Genomic DNA, 18,478 nt, shown 5'->3' with positions numbered 1-18,478 from the left:
GCGCAGTGGTTGAGAGTCCGCCTGCCAATGCAGGGGACGTGGGTTCGTGCCCCGGTCCGGGAAGATCCCACATACCGCGGAGCGGCTGGGCCCGTGAGCCATGGCCGGTGAGCCTGCGCGTCCGGAGCCTGTGCTCCACAACGGGAGAGGCCACAGCAGTGAGAGGCCCACGTACCGCAAAAAAAAAAAAAAAAGACATAGGAAGGTGTCTGTGCTATATTGCCACAGGAAAACTACATAACAAAGTACTATTTTAAAGTATAGTAGTTATCGGCGGCTTTCCTGGTGGCGCAGTGGTTGAGAGTCCGCCTGCTGATTCAGGGGACATGGGTTCGTACCCCGGTCCCGGAAGATCCCACGTGCCGCGGAGCAGCTGGGCCCGTGAGCCATGGCCGCTGGGCCTGCGCGTCCGGGGCCTGTGCTCCGCAACGAGAGAGGCCACGACAGTGAGAGGCCCGCGTACCGCAAAAAAAAAATAAAATAAAGTATAGTAGCTATTAATTATTACATTTATAAAGTATTTAAAGGGTCTACCCTAAAATTATAATGGGGGTGTTCTGGGAAGTGACTTTTCCTCTGTTTCTCTAAATTTTATGAAGTTACAACAATAAACCTACATTATTTTAAATATCAAACAAAAATATGATTCATAAACCAATACTTTGATTATCCAAACAGCACATAGTTTGGTTTCGAGGGGAAAAAAAAATTATCTCCAATAAATGAAATGTTTCTGTTTTAAGGATTAAAGGCAATCAGGTATGAACAGAAAAATCAGATAGCTTTACATTTCAGTGAAGATATATATATATATATATATATATATATATATGAATGTCTCTTCAATACATGAGGTTTATAAGGCAATATATGAAAATGCCCAACTTCCAATCAGATGCCCTGGAGAGAAAGGAAAGGGGCAGCAAAAGCATGGGGGAGAGAAATGAATAAAAGAAGAGACACTATAAAATGCCCAAAAAAAGAGCAAGGAGCCGAAATTTGCAAACTAGGAGTGAAGGGGGAAAAAAGGCATACATATACATATATGTTTTTTGTTCTCCATGAGGCCCCTGCATTAAACACTGTTAATTGTTTCTGTGTGGGACCATCATAGCCTTTCACAACGGTTCATATACACTTACTACAATGCATTAGAATGAATGAGACCCAGGATTAACATATACACACCGCTATATATAAAACAGGAAAACAACAAAGACCTACTGTATAGCACAGGGAACTATATTCAATATCTTATAATAAGCTATAATGGAAAAGAATCTGAAAAAGAATATATGTATGTATAACTGAATCCATGTACTGTACACGAAACTAACACCACATTGTAAATTAACTATACTTCAATTAAAAAAAAAAAAAAACAGAATGAATGAGACCCTATGTGTAAATTCCCACGGATCAGAGATGGCACAGTGGCTCCCCTTCCCCGTTTCCATCTCCATTCCTCCCTCCTTCTCCCTCTTTCTGTACATGGGCCAGCTTTTAACAGAGTGCTTGGGATTTGGCAAACATCATTAAATCTTTGTTGAATGACTCAAGTTATGCCTGTTCACTGAAGAAAACCATGCAAAGAAAGACCAGGCAGGCAGGAGGCAGAAGTATCATGGGTGTCCACAAAGCAGAAATAGAAGGGGGTAGGCAATCAACATTATCAAATGCCTCAGAATCCAAAGCCATGAAAGCCAAGAAAAGGAGAATTCATGACTCTCTCAGCAATCAGCATATTTTAAAATCCATTCATTTTTAAATTTTTTTGGTTGTTATCTTGTAGCCACAGAACCTTCCGGTTTCTTTCATACTTATGAGAAAACGGGCTCAGTGTGAAATATCTACGCATTCTGGCCAGCTGTCATCATCTCAGACTCTCCCATTGCTCCAAGAGCCATGAAGTCATCTGGTCAGTGAGCAGCTTAGAGATGGGAAGCTGAGGTCTAGAGGAGGTCAATGTCGTGCCCCATCAGCGATGCGTCTTTGGACCCCTCCTGTACTCCGTTCCATGCCACCAGGGGCCGTGAAGGTACCTACCACTTGTCCAGGGTAAGTCCACTGAAGGTCCACAACCTCATTGTTAAAGACGGCGCAGGTGACCACAATCGATTCCCCTGCCTTATATACAGTTTTAAGAGCTTCCATTTCCAGATCAAGTTCTGATGTTGCTGTTTTAAAAAAGAACAAACACAAGGACCTAAATATCCACAGTATAGTTAGGATCTTATACGGGCTGGGCTTTTTTAAGATGACCCTGAAAATAATTTGCAGACCACCCTGATCAAGACAAAATATTGAAAATCTCAGAAGCCTTGATTTGCGTTGACATACATAATTTGGCACAAAGTAACACACACACACACACACACACGCAGAACAATAACAACAGTAAAAATAAACTCCAATTAAAGAGAAGACCACATTTGAATCCGCAAGCATTTGGGTTAATTTGGGTTAATTACGACTGCAGCCGCCTTTGCTGATGGATCTACTCAGCCTTTACTGACCTGCACGCCCCTATAGGCACTAGTTCCCACCCCATCGCTTATTCTCCTCTTCTCTCCCACTCCGCTTCCCAGGTATTTTCAGCACTTCGAGAACCTAGCACAGAGCCAGGCATAAAATAAGCCCTTCACAAAAGTTAAATGGCACACTCTTGCTAACGCCACACCTACAAGTAAGTGTTAGATAAATCTGTTGCCCCAAGCATGGTTTATACTTTCCCATTTGCATTAACCACTCGCATCAAAGGGGTGAAGTCGACAACCACCAGCTTTTCTCAAAATCAAAATCACTTTTCTTAAGTTACTAAAATTAACCTAGGGGTCCAACCCTCACAGGTATGTGTTTGTTGTTAGGGCCTTTGTAGTCAGGAATGTGACTAAACAGTAAGAGGCTTATGCAAGAAAAGAATTCCTTAGAGTATTTTGAAGTCAACCCATGAAACACAAAATCTTACAGGGGTAGGAAAGCTTTTGCCTTTGGTATTGCTAAGCTTCGTACTGTTACAGCCACAGAAGTCAGCTTAACATTGTACGGTAAAGGTGGGATCTTAAGTTCCCATATCAGAATTTGGGGTCTCCCATCACCAGGGACTAATATCAAAAAAAAAAAAAAAACCTACATGCATCTGACTGTTTTGCCTGTAACTCTTATTTTAAGAAGGAGGGAAAGGGCACAAGTACCTTTTAAAGCATAAACATTGAATGGGATGGTCTGGAACTTCTTCCCCCTGACAGTGGCCTCACAGATATAGGGTCCGACAGTGAAGGTTCCATTAAAGCCTTGTCTGCTGTCATAGGAGGCATGCACCACCCCGTCACTGCTGAGTAAGATCACTGGTGTCTCAGGATCAGTCGTTCGACAAGGGATGATGGCAGAATCGTCGTCCTCCACGATGACCAAGTAATCTGTCATTCCTAGAGGTACGAAGGCTACATCTGGGTCTGAGGTTTGAAAAAGAAAGAAAAACATGTTAGGGATTAATTTCATCTTACACATATATGCAGAAAAATTATTCCTTTGCCATTAATCAAATTCAAAGGTATGAATTTTACCTTCACACATATATATAGAAGTGTCACCCCACTGACATTAAGCATCATAAAAGCTAGAAGGTTCATACTTTTTAAAAGTATGAACAATACCAAATTGCCTATACCCTCATAAAAAATACTGATGATAAATATAAATATTAGTCAGGAATTGAGGTAAAAATTTAAACAACTACCAAAAACAACAAAAAAATGGACAACAAAATAATCAGGTCTGTTCAAAACATGAGAAAATACTTATAATTTTTAAATTATGCAATGCTTTTGACAATGCTTATGGCCTATAGTCAGTATTATTGAAAAGTAGTACAGAAACCTACCTATTTAAAAAAGTGACTCTCAAATAATAAATAAAATGTATAATCCCATAGCTTGAGAATTTCCTTTTCAAAAGAAAATCAGCTACTTAAGCTACTATGGAAAGAAGTACTGAGAGTCTCAAGCATCAGTTTCGCAAAGGATGTACAACTCTTCATAATTCAAACAAGATCTCTGACAATGCAGGGTGTAGCCAGATGATGTTTGTGCTACAGCAAGGGAGGAACAAGAAGAACCTTTGGACTGGGACTTCCTGGCAGTTCAGTGGTTAGAACTCCTCACTCTCACTGCCAAGAGCCCAGGGTTCGATCCCTGGTCGGGGAACTAAAATCCCACAAGCTGCACAGCACAGCCAAAAAAAAAAAAAAAAAAAAAAAAAAATCTTTGTGCAATCTTAGGCAGATCAAAACTCCAAGACCCAGGGACCTTTAACAAACCTACCTTCCTACCATTGCCTTCACAACGGGAGAGGGGGGCGGTATTTATGGTGGGAATGATGGGTGACATTCTAAATACCTACCACTTTTGAAACAATTTTTTTTGATTGCTAGGAAGGAAGGCTGATACAGATAAGAGTGTCAGAACAGAAGTGAAGAGGGTCTAGATCCATGGAGCACCCACAGTTACAGAAGGCAGGAAAAGGAGCCAATTTTTAAAACTTGAAAAGACAGAAAGGTATGAAGATACACTTCTGAAACCCCCTTACTCTACCTCTGCTAAAATGACACGGATGGCAAGAGCTGTAAATGGTTTATATGTTTGTTTATTTGAAACTAAGTACTCTGGCTGTATTCTTCTTTAATTCACCCATCTATATATTAAAATTGCCATGACTTGAATTTGTGTTTAGAGTTCCAAATTCTTGAACTCTGTTAGCAAAGATTCCAGCAAACAAAGCTGCAAGTTAATTTCAGGTTAAAATATACAGTTTGATATCCATTACACATCAGCCAGAGCTCCCTTTAAAATGCAAGTCTCCCCTACCATCATGTGTTACCTATGCAATGTTTAGATAACATGGTGGTCCTTCTTTTAACAACTGTCCTTGGAAGAAGCCAATAGATACAGATACAAATATAGATACAGGTACAGATATAGATATCAGTACAGATATAGACATAGATCATTACAAAGGAGTACCCAGGTAATGCTAGGAGGGTGGTAGACCAAATGCATCTCAAGCTCACGGCTAAGGCTAGTTAATTAGGGTGGCAGCTGTGGGAAAGCGCCACACCTTCCTCCAGCAACAGGGTCTGGCTCTGAAATCCATCACAACCCTAGGCCATGCCCTCCAGAGATGCTTCCAGACAATGACTGTGTGGAACAGGGGTTCCTTAGGCTGGAGGACTCCCCAGCTTCCTTTGCCCAGAGGTCTAGGACTCATCTACGTCACCTTCCTTCCCACTCTCCTTCATTCAGGGTCACACTTACAATGCAGGCAGACAGCTCTCCCAGCCTCTGCTGGATCCCTCCCCATTTTCTCTCACAAACCTCTCTCCTAGTAAAATCCTTACATACTTAATCCCACCTTACTCCTATCCTGGCATGTGCTTCTTGGAGGACAAGAGATAACATCAACCTGAATTTTTATTAAAAAGAAAAAAATCTATTCCAACTCATCAAGAGTGAATACAGACACACCTCGGTGTACTGCACGTTGCTTTATTGCGCTTCGCAGATACTGAATTTTTTACAAATTGAAGGTTTGTGGCAACGCTCCATCAAGAAAATCTATCAGTGCCATTTTTTCCAACAGCATTCCCTCGGTCTGTGTTTCTGTGTCACATATTAGTAATTCTTGGAATACTTCAAACTTTTTCATTGTTATTATCTTTGTTACAGTAATCTGTGATCAGTGATATTTGATGTTACTATTGCAAAAAGATTGCAACTCACTGAAGGCTCAGATGATGATATTTCTAGCAATAAAATATTTTACACTTATGGTATGTACGTTGTTTTTTTAAGACATAATGCTATTGCACACTTAATAGGCTGCAGTATAATTCAAACATAACTTTTATATCCACTGGAAAACCAAAAAAAATGTGTGTGACTCGCTTTATTGTGATATTGGCTTTAATGAGGGGGTCAGGAGCCAAACCTGTAACATCTCCAAGGTACGCCTGTATATGTTTTATAGAATTAAAGAAATAGCATGGTTATTTGGAAACTATTATAATGAAATATGAGCAAGTCCAAGATAAGGCCTACTAATTACTTTGTGGACCCAGCACTTAGCAGTGCCTTCACACAAAGCATACACAGTAAATATTTGTTGAACTTGATCAAACTGAATAGAAATGAGAACATTTCAGACATCCTGCACAATGCCAATAAAAGATACCACAGGGGGGCTTCCCTGGTGGCGCAGTGGTTGAGAGTCCGCCTGCCAATGCAGGGGACATGGGTTCGTGCCCCGGTCCAGGAGGATCCCACATGCCGCGGAGCGGCTGGGCCCGTGAGCCATGGCCGCTGAGCCTGCGCGTCCGGAGCCTGTGCTCCACAACGGGAGAGGCCACAACAGTGAGAGGCCCGCGTACCGCAAAAAACAAAAAACAAAAAACAAAAAAAAAAAAAAAAAAAGATACCACAATGACAATGATTTTCAAAACTTAATACAGTTCCAAAATATTAACAGTGACTATTTCTAGATGACGGCATGACAAATGATCTTGATTTAAGTGTGTTTGTCTATAGTTTTCTCCGATGAAAATTTATGATTTTTATACTTATAAAAACTCTCATACAATTAACAGGAGAGACAGGACGACAATAAGCTTGGTCCAGGAGACCCAGGCAACTCACCTGGCACATAGATGTAAATGCGTCTGCCCTCGATCTCGCTTTCTTCCAACTGCGTGTGGTTGTAATAGCAAGTGTACAGCCCTGTGTGGGCCGCCGAGGCACTGACCACTTCCAGCACCGTCACAAAAAGGCCACTGTTGTTCTCCTCATTTCTGATTTCCACATTGGGGTTCTCGTCTTCAGACATGGGGTACTGCCAGCTCACTTCATTCTCCCCAAAGCATCTCAGAGAAAAGGATGAATTCAGCTGCACAACCCTCTCGTTTTCATTGGGCAGGATGGAGGGTAATGAAAGCTGGCAGAGGATGAGGCTCGGCCCTGTAAAAGGAAACATGCTCTGAATAGGATGCAGTCCAAAAGGACAGTCTCACCCAGAGCAGATTCTATGAACAATGACCATTTCTACGCAAAAATCCGTTAGCCTGGATGCCCATGAAAGGCCCCCCATTATAACAGCACCGCATCTGCTGAGAGCAGCAAATGCTCCTAAGGCCTCAATAGTCCCGCCAAGCACCCCTGGATTCACCCCTCCAAACACTCCAATGGATAGAGGACATCTGACTCCAACTCCATATTTTACACTCTTATGTGTGACCATGAAATATCCCAAGATAGCGTAAGCTCAAGCACACGTGCATTCTTTACTGTGGACAGGGAACGCAGACACAAGGCAGATTCGTGCTCAAGAAGTACGCATCTTCCGTTCTTCTCTACCCTCTGGCGTGCCGCCTCTCTAATGACTTCCAGAAACCAAAGCAGAAGGATGTGGATTTCAATTCAAAAAGAATAGTCAAGCCCGAGAGCAAAAACTCTTAAGTTCATCTTAGAACTTAAAATGTCAGTCTAGCTTCCTCTGTCTATAAAACTGGTAGAAGAGATATTATGACTTAATTAATTATTCATTAATGTTCTCTAACCTCCCTCTGAGCCTGGTGTGGGAATCCCACCCAACTTCAGTATGTGTCCACTATGATTATCAGCTTTATTAACAGGGAAGTGGTAAGTACACCTGGGTCACTTTCCTGCTGATGCGGAATACTGAGTGGACTTCAGAACTCCTAAATCACTGATAATGCTCAGTTCTACCATATCCATCTAGATAAGACCTAAAGAGACTAATAGGCTTAAGTTAAATCCTCAGACTAGAAAAACACTGGTGTCATGGTGAACATCTGCAATTTATAAATATCTGGATGAAAACTAAGAAAGTCCAATAAATATTTCAACAAATGGCCCCAAAGGCATCCTCCTGTTGGAAAACAGTTAGTAAGCTTCCCCAGGAGTCAAATAGTCTATTAATTCAATTTCAAGGCCAAAGGTGATTCTAAGATTTTGTAGCAATTAAAGCATCTTCCACCTAAGACACGTATAACTTTAGACAGGTATGATTTTCTAGATGAGAATTTTCCATTATTTGTTTCCTTTGAACATTCTTGAATTTCCCTGATCCACCTCTACTGGAAACCCATGTCCCAGGAAATGGAAGAGGGCGGTGGGCAAATTTAGACTATTATTCCTAACAATATTTCAACGCCATGAGTACACATATAAAGAACATTCTTTTTGAATTGGAATTAGTGCAATACAGCAGAGAGAAATGAAGGTTTGTGGTCATTCTAGATAATGTCCCATAGGTTTCTACTTCTCTTTACTCTTTTGGACTGTTTGCAGTATGCACAGTATAGGTCATATACCCGCAAAGCACAGAACTTAGGAAAAAAAAGATTTCCCCTAGGACAATGAACTCAGACAGGCTTGGGATCCATACCTGTGAGGAGACAGCCTAAGATCAGGAGTGCCCAATGGGAAGTCCCCATAGTTCTGGAAAACTGAAAAAGTCAAAAGTCAAACAGAAACAATGTTAGTCAATAAAACAACCCGTGAGCCTAGTTCTCTTTGTGCTTTGCGCTATGGAAAATGGTGTTTTTTTCTTTTTTTAGTTATTAAATTGCCATTTTATTTATTTTTTTTAACTTTTATTTAATTTATTTTTTTATACAGCAGGTTCTTACTACTCATCAGTTTTATGTTAACAGCATCATTTTAGTCAACAACATCCTGGTTTAAGATTCACAGTTAAAACAGTAAGATGCCTAAGAAGCAGAAATCTGATGGCCTTGTTGGGCCCCGAGATCAAGACAGGAGCCATCTGAAGCCAAAACCCTTTTTGATTGCCTGCAGCTTTCAAATTCCAAAAAGTCTCACTTTATTGTCTTGGAATATGTCCAAAAGTACAGAAGGACCGTTCCTCTTAAACCATTTAAATTAAGATTGCAAAAAACAAATAAACATGTATTTAGTCAACTTCTAAACTTGAGCTGTTTTCACTCAAAATGTGTTGTCATTTGCTTCGTGTTTCGCCAGCAGAAAATACTTGGTCACATCCTCGGCACCTTTTGGAAAAGATGCTTAGGCTGCCAACAAATATCTTAATACTTAAGAGCCATTCTGGTATAGACGTTTTACAAGTTGCACTAACCCAATGTCACTTAGAGGATGTTATAGGCAGGCCTGTACCAGGCTCAGGCCTGGGCCTCCAGCCCAAGTTCTCCAACGACCTGCTACATTCACAGTCAAGCTAAACAAGGCACAGAAAAGCCGAGGGCACAGGCATGGAAGGAGGACCAGTAACGGAAGTGAAAAACGGAGAGGAAGTGCGAGAGAAAAGTGTGGTTAAATTCTTGTGTTTCAGGGAGGCAGTAAACCACAGGATGAAATTCAATGGATGATTCGTTTTCACACAGGTACCTGTACCTGCAAAAGCCAAGTTCTCCACCCTGATTTCCTGCAACAAGTTCTAGGGAATGAAAGAGAAGTAGAGAGAGAGAGAGACTGAAACTGAATGTCCCTAAGACAAAACAGGGAAAAGCAGTGGGCAAGAAATGGTGGATAAGGAAAATTAACGGAGGGAAAAATGAAAAGAAGGACCCATATTGCCCTGCAGTAAAACCACTGAAAAATCCGTTCTGGTCCACCCTCTGAAAAGGCCCCTCTCCTTTATCCTTTTCTTTCCATGCACACCCCACAAATTTTATTATCTCCCCCTTCACTTCCCACATGAAGTCATTGAGAAAGTCATCTTCCTGAAGTCAACCATGATGTGCTTGCAGGTATTGGAGCTGTTGAGCACCCAAGTTTCAATTAAAGAGGCTCCGCTGAGGGGCCTGGGCAGGGGCGCAAGGTTTAAGATGACCCATAAAAATCACCTAAGCCTTGGCCTGGGAGGTACTGGGTCTCTGAGTTGCTCAAAACCCCAACTCATGCAATGGAAATGAGTTCATGGGACTTAATTTGTTCCATCACTGACTTTGATGTGTGTACATGATTCCTGAGTAAGCTGTCTAAAAAACAAAACAAAAGAAGAAATTCATGTATGCCTGTGTTTAGCCTTGTTTTCTTCTTTTTTTTTGGTTGCAGAGGATCCAGCTGATAATAGCCTAGTCGTTTTTGGTGGAGCCTGACAGCTTCATCATGTATTCTTGCTTGGAAGTGGCAACTGGCCTACCTGCAGACATCAGATTTCTGCCCTTTTAAATTCTACCAGTTAAATGGAGGAGGAAGAATGACAGAGTGAAACATGGAATGCTGGTAACAGTGAGTGTGCTGGACAGGAAAAAATGATAATTCTGTTTTCTCCAAAGCAGGAACGAGAAACCAATATTTATTAAGCCAAAGTTGTCATGTGCATACCATGTGTGTTAATAATAACCCTGTGAAATATCTGATTTTAAAAAGTGCCGCTTGAGGCTCAGAGAGGTTTAGCAAATGACCCAAAATCACACTGTTGGTGGTAAAGCCCGGATTGTAACACCAAGTCTGTGTAATGCAAAATCCACGCTCTCTGCAATCCACCATATGTTCTCTCTCAAGGGAAGGTCAGTGTTTCAACCTTCTGTGCTCCCTCCACCCCCAACTATTTCCTAATGCAAACTGGGGCCCTGCTTTCCTCCTCTGCTCACTGCCGCAGTGAGAACAGCACAATGTGCTGTGAACCCAAATGCAATTTGCACAATGCTAGCTGGCTGATGGCTTCCAAGGATCCTGGCGTGTGCCCAGGGATGCAGGGCCTCCTCACTGCTGCGGTGACGGGCACAGCGGGCCCCAGACCCAGGCTGGAAAGACTGACTTACCACAATTAGCAGTAACGGCCTGTGTGTTTGTACATATAAATATCAGCCTCCCACTGATAATCCACTTAGCAAACTTCAAAGGAGCCCTCCAGAGCCAGCTTGATCTTGGGTTTTATCACATTTATATCCTGCATTCCTTCAGCTGGGCTTGCCAATATGATGCATCTTTAAAGCATTCCCGAGCTTAAGAGAGGGGCTCACTGCTTTTACAGTGCAGGCTCTGATGAGCGTTTTGCCCCGGCCAGGCCCCACCATGTTTCCTTCTGTGCATCCAGATATGGGGGACCCGATGCCAGGGAGGATTACTTACTGACATACAAAGTGGGCAATGAAAACAGGGCCTCAGAGCAAGCGATAATGATAAAAATACTGAAAATCAACATGTGTTTACTTATGATTTCAACCTCTCTTCTCTGATAAGAGTGGTTCCCTGGCTAGAAATTTAGGCATATTTGTGAAGTTTCATGTCATTACTCGTCTGTAACTCAGAAAATTTACTCGTGAATAATTGCAGACTGTTAGCCCTACAAGGAAGTAATAGAAAACAACTGGAAAGAACGGAGGCTTCCCTTCCTATTGGCCCTGGAGTGAGAATCTCTAGGAGTCATGTTGCTACTTCCAGTGCTTTTTTACTCTGGGAGTAAATAAATGCTCATCCTTAATCGGTAACCCCTATTCTAGAGCTCATCCAAAAGTCGGACATGCAAATATAAGTAATTGAGGTTACAGATTCAGAGAAACACAGCATGTTATGAGTCAGCAAGAATAAATCACTTTGCAAGGAGGAACAATGGATTTCATCCAAAAAACAATTTTTAAAATCATAATCATTTCTCTCATGCCAGCCGTGTGCTGGACTTCAGTCTCAATCCTCTATACTCACAGCTCATTGCCACAGGTTAGAGAAATGACTGGAGAAAAGAGATCTCTTCCGTGTTCACTCTCAGACAAATGCGTGTGGTCTCTCCTCCCACCCCCCATTCTCTGGTCCTTCATTCCTTCTCTCAGAAGATATGATAGAAATGGCATTAGAGCAGGTTCTGATCCCACATCTGACACCTAGGCCACCTCTCTGAATCTCAGTCTCTTCTGTAAACCAGGACTAAGAACACCTGACTTACTGGCTTGCCTTACTGCATTATTATAAAGACTAAATTCTATAGTTTAATTGAAAGGGCTTCAGAAACTGCAGCTGTTAGTTTTCATACTGCCTCTTCTTCTGCAGGCTCCAAAAACGTTTTAGATGAGCGGGACATCAGAGGGGCTACTGCAGCTTCTACTTACTGAGACAGTCAGGCCCCAGAGGCCACTTGACTGGCCCTGTACCACCTGCGTAGTGGAGAATAGGATCTGAACTCGCACGTGGTGAAGGCTGGTGTAGTTATCAAGACTGTTTCAAGTTGAACCAATATATACAGTCATGTAAACAGAGAAACAGATCTGTTTGCAGCCACTATTCTTTCTCTTTAACAGGTTGCCATCTCTGTCCCTGCAAACAGAAGCAAAGAGCCATTAACTATGACTCTACAGTCAAAAACAACATGCTAAGCTAGAGAGTAAGCAGAGGGCAAGCAATGCAAGGGCACTATTTCCAGAAGAGAGAGCATGGCATTCTTCTCACAAAGCCAGAGAGCTGGCTTCCGGATCACCAGCTGCACAATGCATCCCGCTGCAGAGCCACTGAATACTGAATTTCACCCCACCCTGGCATGATTAGAGGCCACAGAAGACTCTCTCACAGTCCCAAAAGCCACGGACGACTTCAAGATTCAGATTTCCGAGGTTCAGTTAATTTCAGCTCTCTTCAGTTTATTCTAACTGTGAAAATTACATGTGCTGCTTTTTCCCTGCGACAAATGTTCTTGTAACTTCAGCCCAGGCAATCCAAATGCTGGTCTACCCTGGTGGCAACTTCAGCGAGGGTGTGTTTACTGGGATCCGCACCTCACCAGAGCCTGTTTTACTGTTTTTATCTCCTTGAGTTCCATTAGACATTCCAGTGATGGGTGGGGGCTGCAGTATTTTTACATGGGAACATTTTATGGGACGGTCTGAGCTCATAAACCTTTCTGCTCTCCTGCACCAGATATTTAACCACGGGAGACTACAATGTCACTTCCTTTTGATTGTCACCAAACCGGTGTGACACCTAATGGGACAACCTTCGGTGTAGCAGCTTGTAGTATACTTGATCTCATCAAGTCCCCAACACTAGGGCTTCACTGTAAAAGGAAATGCAAATAACCCACCTATCTTCTTCACAGGTCTGCTCTGATAATCAGATGTGGTAGGTCAGCACTTTGCTCATTAGGTAAATACAAAGGATTAACAACTAAGGCGAAAGACTACCCAGGAGTCCATAAAATAAATGTTGTCAGCCCAATGATTCTTGCAACTTCACAGAAAAAGAAAACTTGGTCCTACCGGGTGGAAAATGCATCTTCCTGGTGCCACGACTCGCTTAGAATATCCGCGAAGCCCATTCTCGCAAAGGGTCGTTGCAGTTCTCAAGTAAAACCAGCAGGTGGCAGTATTGGTCCAAGGGACAGGCAATCCAAAATGTCCCAAACCTTAACTTCCAATCTCTTTTTTTATTGGGTTGTACATTTACGTTTCGTGGTGACCTCAGCTCAAAGCCCTCAGAATAGAAACAGGAATAGGGTAACTGCCTGCGAAATGGCTTAAAGTTCCGCGGGGCCCCAAGAGAATTCGCTGAAGTCCAGACATCACCACCATCACCATCACCATCACCCCTGCTAGAGGGTCGGCCGGAGAGACAGAGCTTCGGGAGCGAGGAAAATGGCGCTGCCATCCCAGGTCGCAAAGGTTTAGAAAGTTCAGCAGGGAGAGCCACTCGGGAGGAGGTCGGGCGGTTCAGGGTTTTGTTTCGCTAACGCTCTCCCCACCTTGCAGTTTCCACCCGCTCAGGGGAGGGAGATCACCTGGGCAGCTCTAGGTGGGGGTCCCAACGCCGTGGCCGGGCCCGCGCTACCCAATCTGTTCGCATGCCACTGTCACCCCTCGTAAACCCCCCGGCGGAGGCCGCGACGGCCGCACAGCCCGGGAATTGCGGGCTGATTGGAAACGACTGTTCACCATTGCACAATAACGCAGGGTCGTAAAACAAACAGCAAGAGGCCGCCTGAGCGGCAGGAGAACTTTCGAGGGGCTTGACACCGCCGCCCCGCCCCCAAGAGCGCCTAGGATTTTACATCCTCCGCTTCTCCCACATTTAATTACTATGACGCCCCTACCCTTATCCCCAAACCCGGAGACCTCCGCCCCTCTCTCCCACCCAGCGCCATCCGGGCACACAAAGTGCCTGCGAGGCGTCAATCTGAGGCCTCCAGGAGGGGTTAAGGTGACCGAGGCTAGTCTTCCCCTGGGTCTCAGCGCTGCGCTCCGACCCGGCGGCTGCGCGGACCGCCGGAGGCTGGCGGAGAGCCGGACTGCGAGCCGGACGCCCGCTAGAGGGCGCGGTAGCCCCGAGAATCTTACCCGGCTACCTCCTCGCTCCGGCCGGCCGCTCTGGCTCCCGGTCCCCGACAGCGCAGCGGGGACCGCTGCTCGCCCACCTTCGCCGGGGTCGTTCCGCGCTGGCACCGTCCGGCCTCCCGCCCCACCACGCCCACACGAACACCGAGCGGGCCTCTCCCCCTCCCGCTGGTCCACGTCCTCCGCAGCTCAGTCACCCCGGGGCTGGGGGCAACGACCGCTCGCTCCCAGGTTTAGCGCCCGCGTCCGCCGCTGCGCCCCAGGCACGACGTTAGGCGTTTGCATTGTTTTCGTCTGAGACCTGAGAGGGGGCCGGACGGGGTGGAGGGAGAAGGACCGGGTGGGTTTAGGGTTACAGTCGTGCGCTAGCGCCTCCTATGGGCCGGAAAGTGACACGGCCGCGGACAGCTGCTCGCAGAGAAGGCCGCTGTGGCTGCACCTCCTGCGCTTTTAAGAACCCAGCCTTTCCCCAGTGTCCCCCTTGCCCGACGCTCGCACAGCCGAGGCTGCCCTGAGCACACAAGCGCCGCCTGCGCCTCTCGCTCCCCTTTCGCGAGGAAGGGGAAGACTGCAATAGGCGGAGAAGGAAGCACCCTGATTCCGAGGTCGTCCATCCCCTACAATCTACTTTTCCAACGGATCCCTGGCTCACTGTTCAGTTTACAACAAAAGGAAATACCACCCAGCCACTACAGCAAAAGACAAGCACCGGCAGAGCCCGGACTAGAGTGTTGTGGGGAAAAGCAGTTTGCCCCGACTCTGCCTCCCGCGCTCGAGGCAAGACCACAAACCTTACCCCCCGCCTCGCGTACCCCGCTGGCTGATGCTGCGCGCGGACCCCGTAAGACCAGACGCAAGGGAGGCTGAGAGCCGTACCTTTCGGCGACCGAGCAAACTTTTAGATTTCCCCCCCTGAATTGCCACTTTTCCATCAACAACATGTAACCCTATCGCAGCTCCCCGGAGGCCAGAAGGAGTCCCACCCACCGAGGTCTGCAGGAAGGCGCCGGTCACCACGTCCCCAGGATGCGTCCCGGCACTGCGCACCGCCCACGGCCGGTCCCCAGGAGGCACAAAACGGGCCCGCCTCGGCGCCAGACGCGTTTGCAGCTGGAAAGCCCGGCCCGATGCCCCTCCCCCTACACCCCTCCCCAGTCCGTGCCCCCGGAGGAAAGCGGACCTGGGGCCAGGAGCCAAGGCTCCGTTTCGAGTCCCTCTCGGTCTAAAGGCTGGTGCAAGGACCGAGGGGCAGCTGAGGGCTCCTTCCTGGTGCCTTCTCCCACCTCGTCTATCTCCCACTCGCCACCACCCCTCGCTCTTGGGACTCCAATCCTGGAGTCCAGCTACACTTGGGTCAAACCAAAAACAAGACTGTCCAGGAGCCCGAAGCAGGGACTCACCAGGGTGTCAGTGAGGCTGGTCGGGCCCTCGCCTGTCGGGGAGTGGAGGAAGGGCCCCCTTTACCGTAAGGACTGTGGAGAGGAGAAAGGCAAGAGAGAAGGGAAAGAGGGAAGGGGAGCAAAGCAGCAGCACCAGGGCCTGGGTCGGTCAGATGGAGGTGGAGATTGGGGATGGGAGGGAATGTTAAAACCAGAGCCAGAGCGGAAACAAGTGAGGTGCTCACGTCCCGGGGGCCCCTTCCTCCCCTCCAGCGGCCCCAGGGCTCGCCGGTCTCTGGGGTGTTAGTCCGGTGAGCTGTGCGGCTAGTTGTCGTGCCCCTTTTGCCCCGGATGTCTCTCCCTGCTCTAAAAAGCTGCCTAGTTCTGTTCGAGAGCGACCGCGGCGAGGCGAGGCGGTCCAAAACGTTGAGCAATTCGGATGGGGAGCCAAAAAGCCATTTCCTACACAGCGAAGCCAGGGGCTTTTCCAGGCGGCCGGGCCGGGCGCGGGGCAGTCCAGACCTGATAAGGGTTATTCACGCTCCCTCTCCAGCCCCAGTCTGCCTCTCACCCTTGGAGATGGAAATCTCTTCCAGGCACTCTTTCTATACATCCTGGGGTCCTAGCAGGGCTGGGGGAGCAAAGGGCGGGGGGGCGCTCTGACGGCGGGAGAGACAGCGAACCGACAGCCCCTCGCTTCCTCCACGACTGAGACGCTTGGCCAGGCTACTGGCAGCTCCTTCACACCTGGCCAGGCGGCCGGGGTTCCTGGCCCCCTCAGACAGCGGTACTCCGGTCAAGCCACACTCCCTCTCACTCTGAGCTGGCCGAGACCCTTTCCGACCTGAACCGCTGATCCCAGTTGTTTCCGAGCCAAGTGGACGCCGCCCGCTCCCCTGGCGCTGCCTGGAGAAGTTAATCTCACGTATAAAAGCCGATTTCCATGGGGATAGACGGTGGAAGAAGGAGGGGAGCGAGGAGAAAGCTCCGAGGCGGGCAGAGACTCTGGCCGGCGCAGGGGGTGGAACAGAAACGGGGACACCGGAGAGGGTGAAGCACGGGCGGCGAGTGCCACGCATCCTCGCGCGGAAAGGGGCATGCGAGGGGGGTGCAGGGTCCGGGTGCCCCGAGGGAGGTAGTTCGCCTCCCATCTTCCTGTCTTACCTGGGAACCAAGTTTCTCCGTTACGAGTTGTCCCTAACTTCCCCCACAAGAAGTTCTCCACTTTTTTGGCGACCTTCCTTCTTTCCTTCCTATGGCCGGGACTGGGCAGGAGCAGAGCCCCGGGCTTTGCATAAACGGTTCGACCGAGGAAGGGGGCGCGCAGAGATTGGTGGGGGTGGGGACCACCGCGCACAATGAGAGCCCCTTGGAGCGCAGTTCGAAATTCCTCAAATCCCAGTTGCTGGAATGCGAGGCGACGATGACTTCTTCACTCGGGGCCAAATGTGTTTGTCATTACTCCAGACCGCCTGCCTGCCTGCCCTGGCCGCCGTCGCCCCCGCGCTAGAGCGCGCAACCAGAGCGCACTGCGGGGCTGGCGCCCGCTCTCCCTCGCACTTTACTGATCCCACAAACCTCCGACGAGCTCCCCAAACCTCGCCCAAATCTGCGCCTCCTCTGCTCGTCTCGAAGCCGCCAAGGCTGTGCTGAGTCTGGCCCCGGCTCGCACCGGGCGCAGCGCCGTCCAGTAATTACGCGCCCTGGGTCGGTGCCATGTGCACCCGGCGGGCACCCAAGGTCCGGCCCTCTCCAGCCGATCCTTTTACGCCTCCTCTCCCCTCAACCCCTTCCGCGCCCTACTCCGCGCTCTTCTCTCCCCACCTCCCTCGGTCCACCGGCCGCGCTCCACACCACCCGCTACAGCGCTGTCGCGCCAAACCGCGGGCGAGGAATGAAAATACTCGTTAAAAACCTGTCGCCTTCCAGGACCCAGTGCCAGGAAGAGGGCAAACACCTCTGCCCCAACTCCCAGCATTACTAGGTGCTAGTCCCAGTATACAGGAATACCACCCCCAATCCCAAAAGAAACCTCAAAAATGTAACCCTAAACAATTTCTTTGGGAGGCCATAGAGTTGTTAGAAAAACACTGCTTTTAAAAATAGGTCTGGAAAATGTGTTTTTTTTTAAATGCCTAGACTTTCGAACTCTATAGTTATCTTTCCTCCAAGTGAAGTTTATTCAAAATAAATTACTCTCTGGACACACAACTAGCATTCAACTCCAATTTTTTTTTCTGATCGCCCAAACTTTAAGTGAAGTTACTTCACTTCTTGTAGCCCAAAAGGCCTGATTAGGGACTTCTCTTAGAAACAAAAATCCTTTTTCTCCTCCCTTACCTTCTCCTCCTATGTCAACTCGCAATGAAAATCCTACATATGGAGCAAAAAATGTGTCCACGGCCTTCAGTCCTCTCCTGTAGTCCCCTCCTCTGTTTCTCTCACTCTAGCTCCAACCGTAATGGGCTCAAAAACCGCGTTTTGTAATTGATTCAATGTTATAGTCCATCCTTCTAAAACTAATCATTTGCTCTAAGTAAATAGCTGTCAGGAAATGAAGCCCCCCCCCTCCCCTTGGCCTCTTCAAAATAAGAGTTTCCCTCGAACTCCGTGCGCTCTGAATCTCCAGCCTCCAGATTGCGCCTTCGCTTTTCGCTCTTACGCAATCAGGGGGTCCAGCCCCAACCTCCAGACTTCGACAACAACTGGGGGGCGGGGAGAAGCAGACCAGATGGGGTGGGGGGGTGGAAGGGGGAGGTGTGGATGCTCTGCCGGGGAAGGGGTT

At 47.2% G+C, this 18,478-nt stretch overlaps 1 protein-coding gene across 9 annotated transcripts in view; it reads right to left on the bottom strand.

The window, feature by feature from the left end:
- Positions 1-18,231, bottom strand: part of PDGFRA (platelet derived growth factor receptor alpha) — a 46,230-nt gene extending 27,999 nt beyond the window's left edge. Inside the window, exons 1-6 of one of the 9 annotated variants that reach the window (XM_067036093.1) lie at positions 18,034-18,231; positions 12,104-12,308; positions 8,458-8,518; positions 6,690-7,007; positions 3,195-3,455; positions 2,047-2,177 (exon numbers count right to left, since the gene is read on the bottom strand). In XM_067036093.1, coding sequence (XP_066892194.1) covers positions 2,047-2,177; positions 3,195-3,455; positions 6,690-7,007; positions 8,458-8,506 — 759 coding nt within the window. In that variant the 5' untranslated portion in view covers positions 8,507-8,518; positions 12,104-12,308; positions 18,034-18,231. Of the gene's footprint in view, positions 1-2,046; positions 2,178-3,194; positions 3,456-6,689; positions 7,008-8,457; positions 8,519-12,103; positions 12,309-13,243; positions 13,356-14,317; positions 14,586-15,190; positions 15,266-15,301; positions 15,353-15,714; positions 15,736-16,857; positions 17,447-18,033 lie in introns of those variants that run through there. The other 8 variants (XM_067036094.1, XM_059067623.2, XM_067036096.1 and 5 more) reach the window with 8 other exon arrangements.
- Positions 18,232-18,478: the final 247 nt, after the last annotated feature.

Source organism: Kogia breviceps, chromosome 6 (genome assembly GCF_026419965.1).
Source record: "Kogia breviceps isolate mKogBre1 chromosome 6, mKogBre1 haplotype 1, whole genome shotgun sequence".
Taxonomy (NCBI): domain Eukaryota; kingdom Metazoa; phylum Chordata; class Mammalia; order Artiodactyla; family Physeteridae; genus Kogia; species Kogia breviceps.
This window is presented reverse-complemented; position numbering and strand designations above follow the sequence as displayed.